The sequence below is a fragment of the Stegodyphus dumicola genome, chromosome 6, assembly GCF_044657685.1.
Source record: "Stegodyphus dumicola isolate Sdum_Otavi_A_Nest chromosome 6, ASM4465768v1".
Taxonomy (NCBI): domain Eukaryota; kingdom Metazoa; phylum Arthropoda; class Arachnida; order Araneae; family Eresidae; genus Stegodyphus; species Stegodyphus dumicola.
Window position 1 is genome coordinate 147,792,529 of NC_140773.1, and position 14,393 is coordinate 147,806,921.

Sequence of the window (14,393 nt, forward strand, 5' to 3'; positions counted from 1 at the left end):
AGTAGCATTAATGTGCCGCTTCCGTACTCACATCTGAAAAATACTCTAAAATGTTGATTAATGAAACAATGGTAAAACTACCGATAGTCGAGCACCACAGAAAGAAGACTATACAATTTTTATCCAAAAGTGAATCAAAATTTAAATAGCGGCTGTTCCCACTTTACACAATATCTGACAGGCCATGGAACATATATGTCCTGTCTCCTCAGATTTGGCCTAAGAGACAACGACCAAAGTATTTTTGGCAGTACTAGTGCCCAAGATCACTATCTGTATGGTTGCTTGCACACAGCGAATTCACATTTAAAAAGACCAGCTGTAATAAATATGCCGGCATGGATCAATAACACAATTAAGAATAAATATGCCCTTAAGCCGCATTAGAGACTGCACTAATATTGCTAAGAGCTTGGAGTGACTTCTTTCCTTCGACACCGCACCGTCAGCAGCTCTCTCTGTACATATATTAATCTGTTTATTATTTTTTTGTTTTTTGTTTTTAATAATGTTTATTATTATGATTAATCCAGCACTCATTTAATGTATTACATGATTTGCAATGTATTTCAGATTTCTTCTCTATATCTGTACTTGTGTCTATATCCTGTCCTTATTATGTTTGTATGCCTAACATGTACCTTAATAGTGAAAAGTTTTCTCCTTAGTCTCAATAGTCTACACCATCCACTTTCTTTCCATTTTCTGGTTCTTTTTTCAGTATTCCTCACTTAACATAGTCAATTTCCGAAGGACACAGAACAAAGCTGTAAATATAATCAATTCCTGTGGCATACAGTACTAAGCTTTTTTTTAATTCCATCTACGGGATCCAACAGGCCTAAGAGCACCTAACCCAGTGTGCCAGCTGTTCTATCGATGGCGAAAAAAAAATAAAGTTTGTTTTGCCTGCGAAAAGCGCGGTAGTATAAAAAAGTGCTGGTAGCTATATTTTTTAAATCTTTATCCTGATCTAATATACACATATTTGAAGAGAAGAAAGCTCTCATTTGTAAACAATTTCTGAAACGAATTTTTTTAGAAATATAAGAAAATGTCAGGTAGTCAGAATAAATTTTTAAAAAAAAATGGAGGAAACAATTTAACTGGAATTTTTTGTGACTGAAAAAAGAAATTTAGTATTTAATCTAAACGCCTTTTTTAATTTTATCCGATTAATGAAAGTAGGAACGAAACTTTTATAAAAGTAAATTACAGTTTGAAAGAAAAATTCTTAAAACTATTAATCAACTGCTATTTGGTATCCCTTCCACAAACATTGATTATAATGTCGTTTTAAGCAATGCATTAAAAAACTTCCATTACTATACAATTTGCCAAGAAATGCTGTGATTCGTCTTTAAATATGGTGTATGCATTACAGTGTTAAATATTCTACTGTCATAATTAAAAAGAAAGAATCAACCAATATCATTGAGAACCTCAATTCATTGCTTTTAACAATTCAAATTCTGAAAATGAACTTTTGTAATTTTAAAACAAAGTTGTAAATCTACTTCATTTTAAGCACAGATTTTTTGTAAATATTATTTTGATGATATAAGTGACATTGTGTATGTTTGTTTTCTTCTGAAAATATGTATATGGTCGATTAATTATTTTTCGTATTTCACCCAATCCTTTTTTTACACGGTAGACGGTTTCTAAGAAACCCTACGGAGTGAAATTGTTTTTAAGAAGTTATAAGGTATTTTCTCCCTCCTTTTTGCATGTATTTCTGGTGTAATTGGAAACATACTCGACGCGCATTCGAGAGATCCAGGTTTCGAGTGAGAATTTTGGAACATTTTTCACGTCTCCTGCAAACCGCGTCAAAAATCTTAATTACTTTACAAAGTATAGTACAAAAGAAGAAACAGAAGGTTAATTACATATATCAAAATAGTTTACAAATAATAGGATGTTTTCAAATAAATAAAAACAAAATTTTAATTTTATCTTTATATGTGATGTTATTGCTTCTCAATTCATATATTAAAATATTTAAAAGTTTCTGAGATAAAACACAAATAAGAGTCGAAAAATAACTGAAAATACCGTTAAATAATATAGTCTTGTAAATCAGTGTCGTAAATAATTTTATTATGAATTATGTAGATCTGATAAACATACTCTGGAAATTATTAAACTATTTTGCATTTCGCATGATCCTTTATTTAAGCGCACATTTAAAATTTTCTTAATCTATCTAATGTAAGAATTTGACGAACTTAAAAAGAAAGAATTTTTATTGATTTAGTGGAATAACATAGAGAAATTTTGTTACATAAATAATTAATTATATCAGTTTTATGAATTTTAACGCATTATATATGTATTTAGCAAATTTTCAAAGTAAAAACTATTTTAAAAAACTGGTTGTAAGGTAATCTTTGTAATAAGAGTAAATTTTTAAGGATGTTTATTCAAAAATAAATTGACCATCATCTTTAGAAAGCGCTATCTGAAGCCTTAAATTAAAAAATATATATAAAATTGGAAATGAGTATTTTACTCCTTCGAAGCGATATTAAATCAACATTGCATTTAAAAACACTATTGGATTTTAAAACACTATTTTATATAGTTTTCTATACTCTAATATTTTTAAGAATTCAATTTTATATGCGATTATATAATCTATCTTCTGAATATGTTCGAAAAATATTATTTTTAACAGGAAAAATAAAACATCAAAATTCTTATTTTTGCGCTATTGTAACAACGTAAAAATTATTTAATACTTTTGTTTTTGAACCTAGATTGTACTGCCTAGATTATTTGCCCCTGTTCCTTACTATTGATAAACTATTACTGTAAAGATTTTCGAGACACAATACGTAGAATAAGCTTACGACATTCAAGGAAAATTGTTTATTTATGCAACAGAACCGGTTTAAAATTCGAAGGCATAGAGCAAGTGATATAAGAGCAAGTTCGAATATTCGTCAAGGTCATAAAAGTAATCGATTGTGACAAGGAAAATGAAAAGCTTACAGCAATAGAATCTGAAGTATGTTTAATGAAAAAGTATTCTAAAAATTTAAATTGTACGTTATTCTTAAATTGTACGTTTTTTAAATTGTACGAAATTACTTATTTAGATCTCAGACAGCAGCATTTATTACTTTTCATTAATTTTCATTTCATTCATTTTTAGTCTAAAGGGGCAATTTGCCCAGAAGAACTATTAATTTCGTTTTGGTATTTTGCGCTGGTTCACTATAAATCTCTGTTCACTTTTCAAATTGTTGCCACTAAATATTATCGCCCTGTATTATATTTAAAGAAATTAAATAATGGAGAATCTACGTGAATGTATGTATGTTTCTCGCATTGTAATAAAACAACGGTACCTACAGTTATCAAATTTTGAATAACGTACGTTTGCACCCGAATATGAACATCTGGAAGCAAAATTTGGAATTTGTTTTATTATCTATTGCATTTTTTGTAAAACTTTAACGAATGTTTGATTAACAAACTCAACGATTTAAAAGCAGCAATGGCAACACTGTACGGGAAAAAAAATTATCTCCAGTGCACGAGACTGTGTATTGCTATTAAACTGAATTTTATGTTTTAAGTGCGAAGAACTTGATATTTCATAAATAAAGGTAACACACAAAACATCCCTTTGGGCATAATGTAAAATCTGAAAGCTTTCAGATTTTAATTTTTTATAATTTTTTTTTATTATTATTATTTTTTCATTAAGGTTATTTCTAACATAATGATCGCATTATTTGTTTCGAATTGAGATAAAATAAATGCTATGAACAGCATTCTCTGGAATTGCCTCCGTACGCGACGTAAGCTGATTTTTATAAACTTTTTTTAATTGTAAATATTAACATCTTTTTATTGTCATAATTTTCTGCTGTAAGACAATGCAGTTATTCATTTTATAGGAGCTGTTTCGTGCTAATAATTACTAATAGAAATACTAATAATTACTAATAGAACAATCATAATATAATTAATAGAAAAAAACAGGAAATGGATGTAAAAGTCCCAAAGGAAGTGAAACGTTTTAAAATGTTACGTGTATTAGCTGCGTACCCTCCATGACTTTACATGGCTTCAACCCATGTTGCGTTTATTCGTTGAAATGTAATTGAAATATTTGATGATCGTTTTCCTTTATACAAAGCATTAAAAATGTATCTCCGCACATTTTTATTATCGGTTAGAATGGACTAACTTAAGAGTGTATAAAAGACAAAAAGACTGAACTAAATAAACAAAAAGTATGCTTTATGTAGCAGTGTGCTGTATTAAATTTGAAGTTGTAAAAGTAATTTAGCTTATGTTGAATTTTCGATCAAATCCTGAAGTATTATTTTTATGTAGATCATTTACTTGGTTTTTGTTAATATCATTTATTAAGTATATTTGAAAATTTTAAAAAGATTACTAATCTATCAAAATAAAATACGTTAAGGGTTTATTTATATGTTACAAAACCTTTAATTTTTCGCTTCCTTTTCATACCATCTCATCAATGATTTTTAAATTCACAGTTTTTCTTTTCTTTGCTTTTCACATCCTGAATGCGCATGCTTTCTACTATTAGAGAAGTGAAAGCTTTTTCTTTGTGGTTCTACCAAAAGTCATTTTCTCCCCTGTTCATTATTAGAAGTTTTATTTGTATCAGAATACATATATTTCACAGATCTTGACTTACCCGGAGAAATACATATATACTTCTACAGACTGCTATATACAAGTAGTATTGGTGTAATTTTCTGTTTTGCACGCGATCAACGTATATTTTGGTATTAGATGTGTCTTTAGTCTTAGCATTTCCTCCCCCTCCGCTTTCTGTTATAGTAAGCTATATTATTATAGAAATGTAAAACCATACTGCGTACTGTTGCCATCCCCGGGTATAAACTACATAGCTTAGGAATAAAACAAACAGAGGATTTAAATTCCATATATGTAAATCATTTTAATTTTTAATCTCATTTTTTATCTTTTCAGTTATGTAAATTTTTACTTATAATTATGTACAATACAAATATATATAATACTTTACAATTATGAGAGTTTAATAGTGTAAAAGATGACTTTGCAAAATCATCGAGTTCAATAGTTCGTAGTAAACTACGCAGATATCAATAGTTAAGTATTTATAAATATTATACGTAATATATCTGATCATAATTAGATATAGTATCAAAATATATGCATATCTAATTATGAATTAGAAGTATACGCAACATTATACCTAATTAATGATATTTGCAGTTATTTATTTCTTTAGAAAAATAAATAAATAATTTTCTAATACCATTTATTATGTACCTCGATCACGATATAATCGTTTATTTTTGTAAATAGTCCTCTAGTTCTGTGATTCCAAATTCAAATCTCGGCAAACGGGGTGGTTGTATGGGCGTTTCCATAGTGTATAACATAAATATAGGTATCCATGGTGTATAACATAAATATAGGTATCCATGGTGTATAACATAAATATAGGTATCCATGGTGTATAACATAAATATAGGTTCCATGGTGTATAACATAAATATAGGATGTATTATCAAAACCACCCACAGCCAGATTCTCCGCTTCGAATGCCATAAGAAGTGGCCAAAGAACTATACCTGCACGGCCTATAATTTTCGAGATAAACGCGAAAGAAAAGTATGACGTCATGTCCGTCACATCGCGTATGGTTACAGCATGAGGAGCTCCGTCGCATTTCAACGCTTCTAAACATGATTGGCGGATATGAAATGCCCAGGCCGCTGGCCGTGGGGGTCCGGCTTTATAACCACCATGATCGTCAGATCTGACATCTTTGTATTTTTTCCTGTGGGTTTATCTGAAGAAATTCATCTATCGAGATCTAATTACTACAGAAAAGGACTTAGTCTCTCGACTTCATGCTGCTTTGATGGCACCTCGCTGCTGCAACGTATGAAGTCAGCCATTCCACTGCATGCACATGCGTACTTCGACATGCACGTTGGATGTTTTGAACGTCTTCCTAAGTAAGACATATGTATGTAGAAGTGTATGCAAAAACGAATGATCATATTTTCAATGAAGTTTTTCTTTTCCTTGTACTGTATATGACGTCATACTTTTCTTTTGCATTTTCCTCGAAAACTATGAATCGTACAGACACAGTTCTTTGGGCCTTTTTATGTATTCCAAGCGAGGAATCTGGCTGTGCAGAGTCAGGGCGGTTTTGATGAGACACCCTGTATAAATCAATTTTCTTTAGAACGTTCTTTACGAAGGCATCAAAAGGACAAACAATTTTAGTGTCTTGTGCCTTGGTTAATGAACCTGACCTATTTTCTAATTCAAAAGAGATGCTATATAATTTTATTAGTTGTGTTAAATTTATGTTCTCTTGCTTATTTTATTAATCAAATTTTGCATATCTGTGTTTTGTTGCCTTTAAAATTTTGGATACCTACTCTGTGAAAAAAATGGAATCAAGTTTCTAGCCGGTTGTAAATTAAATTTCTCCATTTAAATAACTTACTCTTGGCAATAATATTACTGTTTAATGTTTAATACCTTTCTTCAGCAGATTACACTCTCTATTACAAGGACGAATACGGTCCTTGGAGCGAAATCACAATTCCAAGATCTGCTGAGAAAGAATACACCTTGAGCGGCCTGCGGGAAGGAACCAGATACCAGCTATATATGAGAGTGACCTCCGAGTCAGGAGATAGTGACCCCAGTGATATTTTAACTGTCAGAACCGAAGGAGGAGGTAAGTTACATTTGAGCTTTTCACATGCCAAATTGTAATATTATTTTTTTAATCTAAGATCTTTTTTTCTCTACGTAAAGTAAGCTTGTTAATAATTCATTTTAGTTATATTATTTTTTATGATACAGAAGATGATATTTACTGTTTAAAATAAACAATAAGTCTTATTTAAAGAAGACTATAACAGTTAGAAAAATATAACTAGTCAAGTGTCTACTAAAGGTTAAAGTTCTAAAGCGACTGTCTTCATAGAGAAAACATAATAAAGGTAAAAGTTGTGTCTAAAATACTCTCAGAAAGTCACAGTTTGGATTGCGTTATAAGACTCTTATAAGACAAATGATTCCTGGTTCATTTTTTGGTCGAAGGAACTGTAACTGCATCTTGATATGAGGGTCTTCTTGGAAAGGAATTATTGCAAGAACTTGGTTATTGGTAGAGATTACTGGTGCCAACAAGACTGAATAAGACCTCATAGAGTGTGATTGTTTCTGAAAAGACCTGTTTAACATTCAGAAAGTCGAAGCCTTAGACTGTTCATATTATATGCACAGACCTCCATACACCACTGTCTTCCTGACAGCATGCACTGGCATCTATACTCCACTGACTTGAGTCCGCGTGATATTTTTCCCCTTTGGCCTCATAAAGTAGGATCTATCCTGAGGCCTCAAAATCTACGGAAGGCTTTAAACAGTTGTTACTAATGCTTTTGATAACTCTTATAACGGTATTTTGCCAAGCATATACGATAATTAATTTTGTGAAATATTACCAATAATTTACTTCATCGTGCATCTTCTTTATATCATCACTTTTGGAGATCATTTTCAGTTGACAGCTTTTTTTATTAAGCAGACATTAGAGAAATTGTATCCTTTTATCTCTTTATCTCTTGTCGATCTCTTTAAGTTAAATATTTTGTTTGCCTAAACAGTAATTATCATTTTGCAAAACTACTATGCAGTATTATATTTTAAATTAGTTATAAAATAAAATTAGATGACTGCGTACTGAGTATGTAGCTTGTAGACTGTTTTACAATGTTTGGCAAATCGGTGGTCTATAAACTTTAATGGAAAAGCAATTGTGTTTCCCATTATATAATCCTTTATTGCATTGTTTTGGCATGCATAAAAGTAAAATAAAAAATAAAAAATAAAACAACATTATTATCTGAATTTAAATAAGTAAGTAAATAAAACATAATGAGTAAATAAAGCAACATTATTATCTGAATTTTCTCAACTGTTCGAATTGTCTGTGGTGGCCATTAGTCCGAATATTTGAAGCTCCATTCGATTAAAAAATGCTTACGTCATTAGCAAGTAGATCTTTTGTTTTATACTGCATCTCAAGAAAAGATTTGAAAATTTTATATTTTGTCTTTTTCGTCATAAAACATGAATACCTTTGAACAGTGTAGATTTAAATTGCATGATTCCGTTTATAAACGCGTTTTTTTTTTTTTTTTTTTTTTTTTTTTTTTTTTTTTTTTTTAATAAAATGCTGGAAAATGGAATCAAAACCTGATGAAGTAATTTAGAAGCATTAAAAAAAGGGGATAGCTGAATGGTAGTTTAAGAAAAATTTCATTAAGTGGATTTTGTATCCTGACAAAAGAAAAAGTATACAACATGAGAGAAATATTTATTGACAGCCTCGTGAGCAAGCGATTCAATGAAATAAACCTGGAAATACATCTTTAATAACTCTTTTCTTTATTAAATGCTATATGTGCGCAAAGATTTGCTTCGAAAAATTGTTTCAGATGTTAAATTGAAATATGCATACAAAAATCAGTTTGCAGTATTTTTTTAATTTTTACGGTTTTTAGATGTTTTAATTTTCTTAATTACTTTTCCAACTTTTTGACATATTAATGGTACTTATCTTCCGAACGTTAGACTAATATGGAATTTTCAGATAGCAAATGTTTGTTCTTTTCTAGATTACTTTATTGTAAGAACACAGTATCTGTTATATTAGCATACAAAATAACCTCTAACACATTATTACCAGCAAAGCACTATAAACAATTTGCACTTAATAAGATTTTGTGTGAAGTCAAAATTTACACGCACATTTTTGATAGTGAGGAATTAGCGTGTTTTTAAAAGTCGGATTTATTTTGAAGTATCAAATTACATTAGTTAATATTTAATTATATATTTATTTATCTTTGCGTCTTATGTTATTTAGTATAATTTTCTCGGAGTTCTCAAAATTCAAAGATTTTTTGTAGCTTTAATTATTTTTTTTCCTTCCCAGTTCACTCGCAAACAAACGAATATCTTTTAGGATAACTATCTTAACTCGTTTTTAAAATAACACTAAAATTAATGTAACCTGATGAAGTCCCAGTATTCTAATTATTACAACTTTTGAATTAAATTTACTGCATTTAGCTTAATCAGTTTTCCAAATCTAAAACTACGATGTACTTCGTGGTGTAGTGGTTCTGCACGCTGGGCCGGTATTCCAGAGGTCCGTGGTTCGATTCCCGGCGAAGGCATTTGCTAACTTTTCATCTCTCCGGTTTTTCCAATTAATCCTAATGTCTCTACAATTTCTTATGAGTTGTATAATCTTTACTGAATGTTATTCAAGTTCTGTTTGCTCTCTTTCAATGTCAGTTTTTATATTCACTTAATTTTGTCTATTTATGTAAATGTGGGAGTTGTTCAGTCTCTGCGCCAGGTTTGAGGAACACTATAGTACAAGCAGCTTAAAGAAGAGTACAAAATTATGCGAAACTGGCCGAATCTGATAATCTAAAGTTCTTCAGTCAGTCAGGCCGTGTCATCAAGGTCGAATCTTTTCAGACTATTTATTAAAAGTTATATGAAGCAACATACCGGTTTCGGTAACACAGTGAATTAAGGGCAATCTGAATTCTTGAAAATGAATATTTTGACTTACTGTCTCAGTCCACAGTCATGCCATTTTACTTTTTACCAGCTTTGGTGCTAATTTATTTTTTCATAATAATGGCAAACTAGTTTAATTCTAAATTGCTGCAGGAAATTTTTTAAAAATTATATATAGCCAGTCTCTAATTAATAAAATCATTTGGGTTCGTAAATTTCTTGTTCGTATTCATTAGCTTTGTTGTAGTAACATTATCTTCATAATGTACTAATATCTTATTATTTTAAGAACATAAGACTTAACTGACTTTAATCTTTTTGACGAATAACTTTATACACCAAGAAAGCTGAATGTGCATTTATTTAAATATGCCTTACGGCGAGGCGATGCTAGAAATTTCAAGAGGTCTTTCAGTTATGTGTTGAAATAAAATGGCGCAGCGTTTCCACTGAAATCTTTCCGCTATCTCTTAAAAGATATTTAAGAATATACTTAATATATAACTATGGGCGAAAGACGTTCATCAACTTTCATTTATCTATTCATAATTACTCGAGATCCAAATCGATAATAATTTATTATGCTGTTTTATTTTTACTAGATAGTGAAAGGTTGCTTTTGTGCATATATAGCAGTTTTTCAGTATGAATTTTTCAAAAAAATAGTTTCAGATTTTCAAAAATTACATTTTAGGAAATTTGTTTTCTTGAAAAGTGCTGATTAAAAACCACTGTGTATTATTTCTTACATGACCTTATCAAATGAATTCTTAAGACCTTCATAGGTGAAGAGGCACTTTATAATAAGCCGATATATTTATTTATAAATAAGAAAAAAGAGTCAATGGCTAGCAAAGATACTATGCCTTCGAATTTTCTCAGGAGGCATATTCTGAAAATCTAGTTATGGCTTCTTATGAAATATCCCAATTAATTGCCGAAACTGGATATGTAGTTGTAAAAAAAGGTAATAATTCCTGCAATGAAAATTTTGGCATCTCGTATATTTCATAAGAAACAGCCAAATTAGACAAATATGTTGTCGCTCTCCAATAATACAATAAAGCTTAGAATCGTGGAAATAGATAATATTGAAGAAACCTGTTGTTCGTTTGAAACAGTATTTTCTCTTAAAATCTATAAAAGTTCAGACATATCGGACACTGCCATTTATTGTGTTTCGTGAGATATGATTTTGAGAATGCATCTAATGAAGGTTAGGTTAGGTTATTTAATTATGGCAAAGCATCGAGGGCTATCTGCCTAAGGGAAGGGATGCCTTCGTGGAGGACTTTCTAAGGGGAACTGGCTCGTATACACGTTACCACGAAAACACCCATGCAGCCAACCCGTTCACGGGATTCGAAACTCGGACCGAGCAACTAATGAAGAATTTCTATTCTGCGAACCATTGAACAAGAACAACAGCAGAAGAAACTTTTAATTTAATCAATACTTACAGGATTCGAAAGGACATTGACTGGAAAAACTGCATGGGACTGAGCAGCGATGGTAATCTCCTAATGGCAGGCATCCATGTTGAGATGTTTGCAAAAATAAAGGTCATGGCACCAGAATATGTATTGTTGCATTGCAGCATACCACAGAAGCTTTGGCCATAAAAAAAAATGTCATTGTTTTTGCAAACTGCTATGCAAAAGTGTGTAAAATTTATAAATTTTATGGAACATCGTCCAGAACATCCTTCAATGCCAGATTATTCAGTGCATTATGTAAAGAGGTGCGTCTTGAAACATGGAAATCTTCTTTTAGTTTGCTACGTATAATCGTAATCCAGAGGGAGTGTTTTAAAGAGACTTTTGGAAATGACAGTTTTTATGCTTTCAAACCAACATCCCCTAAATGGCTAAATGGACAATGTGGTATTAATTTAAAGATTGTTTTGAGAATTGTTCATTGGTTGATGCTGTTTTATCTACTTTATGACATTTTTTATTTTTTTTACTAAATTAAATCTTTCGTTACAAGGTATTACAATGTTAAAAGGCAACAACGTAATTGTATTTAAAGTGCAAAGAAAGATAGAAGATCAGTTTGTGGACCCTTTGTGCCGAAGCAGGAAATTATAATGCTTTAATGAAACTAACTGAAGTGCAAAAAGAATACAATATTAGTTCTATGACTCGTGAAATGTGAACTGCTATCGAGGAAGAAAATGAAAGGATTGCAGACAAATGTGACAGAATATGTTCCTCCAATTCATTGCAACAAAGCATGGATAAGAAACCCTTTCACAATTAATACAGAATCAGGTACGGAATTATTGATTCAGATATTTAATCTATGAATAATCCGTCCAGTATTATAGCCCTTTATGAGAGAGAGCTCAACAAAATACCATGGATAGATTTTTGGCTATCCTGTCGTCGACAGTAAAAGACACTTAAGTTTCTAATACCTTTTGTAACAACTTACAGATCCGAAACAGCCTCCTCGACACTTGTTTTTTCTAAAAAAATAAATACAGAAATCGATTAGATGTCGAACTAGATTTATGAATAAAGTTGTTACCTTTTCCTATAGACCTGTAAATAGTGTTAACGAGAAACATCATCACACTTCCCATTATAAAAAACTTTTTCATTGTTTTACATTTTTGAATGTGTTTTCGCAATAAAGAAAAAGTATTTTAATATTAAAATTTAATTTGCCAATAAGTCATAAGTAATTTTACTGAGTAACAAAGGGAAAATATTAAAGCAACCAGGTCACGAAATAAAGAAGTTTGGAAAAACCTTATACGGTATAATCTCAAACACAATCTAAAGTAAACAGTTGTAAATTCAGAGACAGAATTAAGACGTCTAAAGAAAAATTCACGGCAATCTAAACGAAATTCAAGAAAAATCAAGCAAAAATTCATCAAGAATAATGTGATCTGAATTTTAAGTCATAATTACAAAATGCGCAGTGGAATTAACCGGTCAATTCAGTCCAATAAAATATAGTTTTGCAGTTTTATTTATGAAATCGCCATATTCTGGGAATATGACCTTTTATATTCGTTGCGGTTAAGTATTAAAAAAATAAAAGCTACAACCGTCTTGTAGATTGCATCAACTAGCGCAAGCCCATGAAAAAGAGAAAAATGATCTGCTGACTCAAGAAACTTCCTCACAAATGTTTCAAGTTTGGAAGTAATTAAGCTCCGTACTGTTAGGATCATTAACTCGAAGTGGAACAGACGATGTTCTTTTGTTTCTTTCTCCTCGATGCTAATACCATCTCATCAGCAAGGATCTCACTAGTTTGACTCAGCGCCCAATAACAATCATTTAACAAACAAGACACTTTGGTGCAATTTTGAAAACAAAGCTGAAGTCCAAAGAACCCGAGGTTATTTTATGTTCTTTGCACAGCTGGCGTAGACTGCTAACAGTGATATCGGTAGTTCACCAACAAGATACGCTGCATGATATAAAAGCAGTCATTGCTCATTATCTATGTTACAACAATACGAATTCTTATGTGATGAGATGTTACTTGAATGCTTATTTATAATACTTTTTCTAATCTTTGCAAAATTATGCTAGAAATATCATTAACTGCACTTTTGTTTTCACTGGCAAGCGAATGTCCAGTTGAAACAGTTTAGGGCATAAGTGTTGATTGATGATGTAGATAAATCATACACATCTTAAATCATGCACATTGCTTAAATTCTAATTTTTATTTAAACAGTTTATTTTTATAAACTGGAAAATTTTAAATTTTGTATCTTTTAGACTGCGAACTTGAAACAGGATTTTCTGCATAAATATTTATATATATAAGGAAGAGTCTGTCTCTGTGTGTGTCTTTTGTTCGTGCTGTGCGTAAGCTAATAGACCCAGGTCTACGAATTTGTGCATCTAGACAAGAGCCAATGCACCTCGAAGCGATTTTTTCAAAATTCGAATGTTTTTTTTTTTATTATTTTTTTTTTTTTTTTTATTTTATGTTATTTGATGAAATCGCATCAACTCGATAATTCTCTCTCATTATATCAGCAACAATGGCTAAGTGTCATTGTTGCTAATATCAATACTGTTGCCACTCGGAAAAATGAGGGCGATAATTCTGTGCAGTTTTCAAATTTAATGTTTCTCTTATACACTGGAGGTTTGTCGAGAGAACGCAACGAGAAGTTGATTAATTTATTTATTAGGAGAATTAATATTTGTATTAAGGGATATTGCTTATTTTGTTGTAATTTTTTATATGTAATACATTTTATTGAAATTTTTATTTTATTTTATTTCATTTTATTATATATATATATGTATTAAGTTGTTCTTCAGAGTAAAATTCTGTGCAGTTTTTAAATTTAATGTTTGGTGTTTCCTTTAGGCATTTTCCGGTGCATTTAAAAGCCAGACAAAGGCTGGCCGCGTAGCGGCTAGTTTAAAATAAAGCCTAAAAGTATCTTTGTGAAATATGCATCCAACAACTTGATATACGCAACATTTGTAATAGTTCCTTGCCCTTCCATTTTTTATTTAAATAGTTCTCTTTTCTATCTTAAAAATCGTAACTGCTTGTAATAAATCACTAAATTGTGTCATTTTAAAGTGTAACGCCCATATATAATTTTTAGATAACACTAGTGATGAGATACATATATAAGGCTTCTAATCTGGGAACCAAAACTAAATATTAACCCATCAAAGTGAAGCTAAACCGAAACTAACTCATGCTTACCCAAGCTTTTATCTTAGACGTGGCGTATTATCTCTCTCACTTCTGTACTGTCAACTCGCTTGCCGCTTTCTGCTCAT

The 14,393-nt window shown here is 30.8% G+C and overlaps 1 protein-coding gene across 4 annotated transcripts in view; it reads left to right on the top strand.

Moving 5' to 3' along the window:
* Positions 1-14,393, top strand: part of LOC118198860 (cell adhesion molecule Dscam1-like) — a 199,755-nt gene that overhangs the window by 162,377 nt on the left and 22,985 nt on the right. For 2 of the 4 annotated variants that reach the window (XM_085818988.1, XM_085818990.1), the window contains exon 12: positions 6,554-6,745. In XM_085818988.1, coding sequence (XP_085675114.1) covers positions 6,554-6,745 — 192 coding nt within the window. The remainder of the gene's footprint in view (positions 1-6,553; positions 6,746-14,393) is intronic. The other 2 variants (XM_085818989.1, XM_085818991.1) reach the window with 1 other exon arrangement.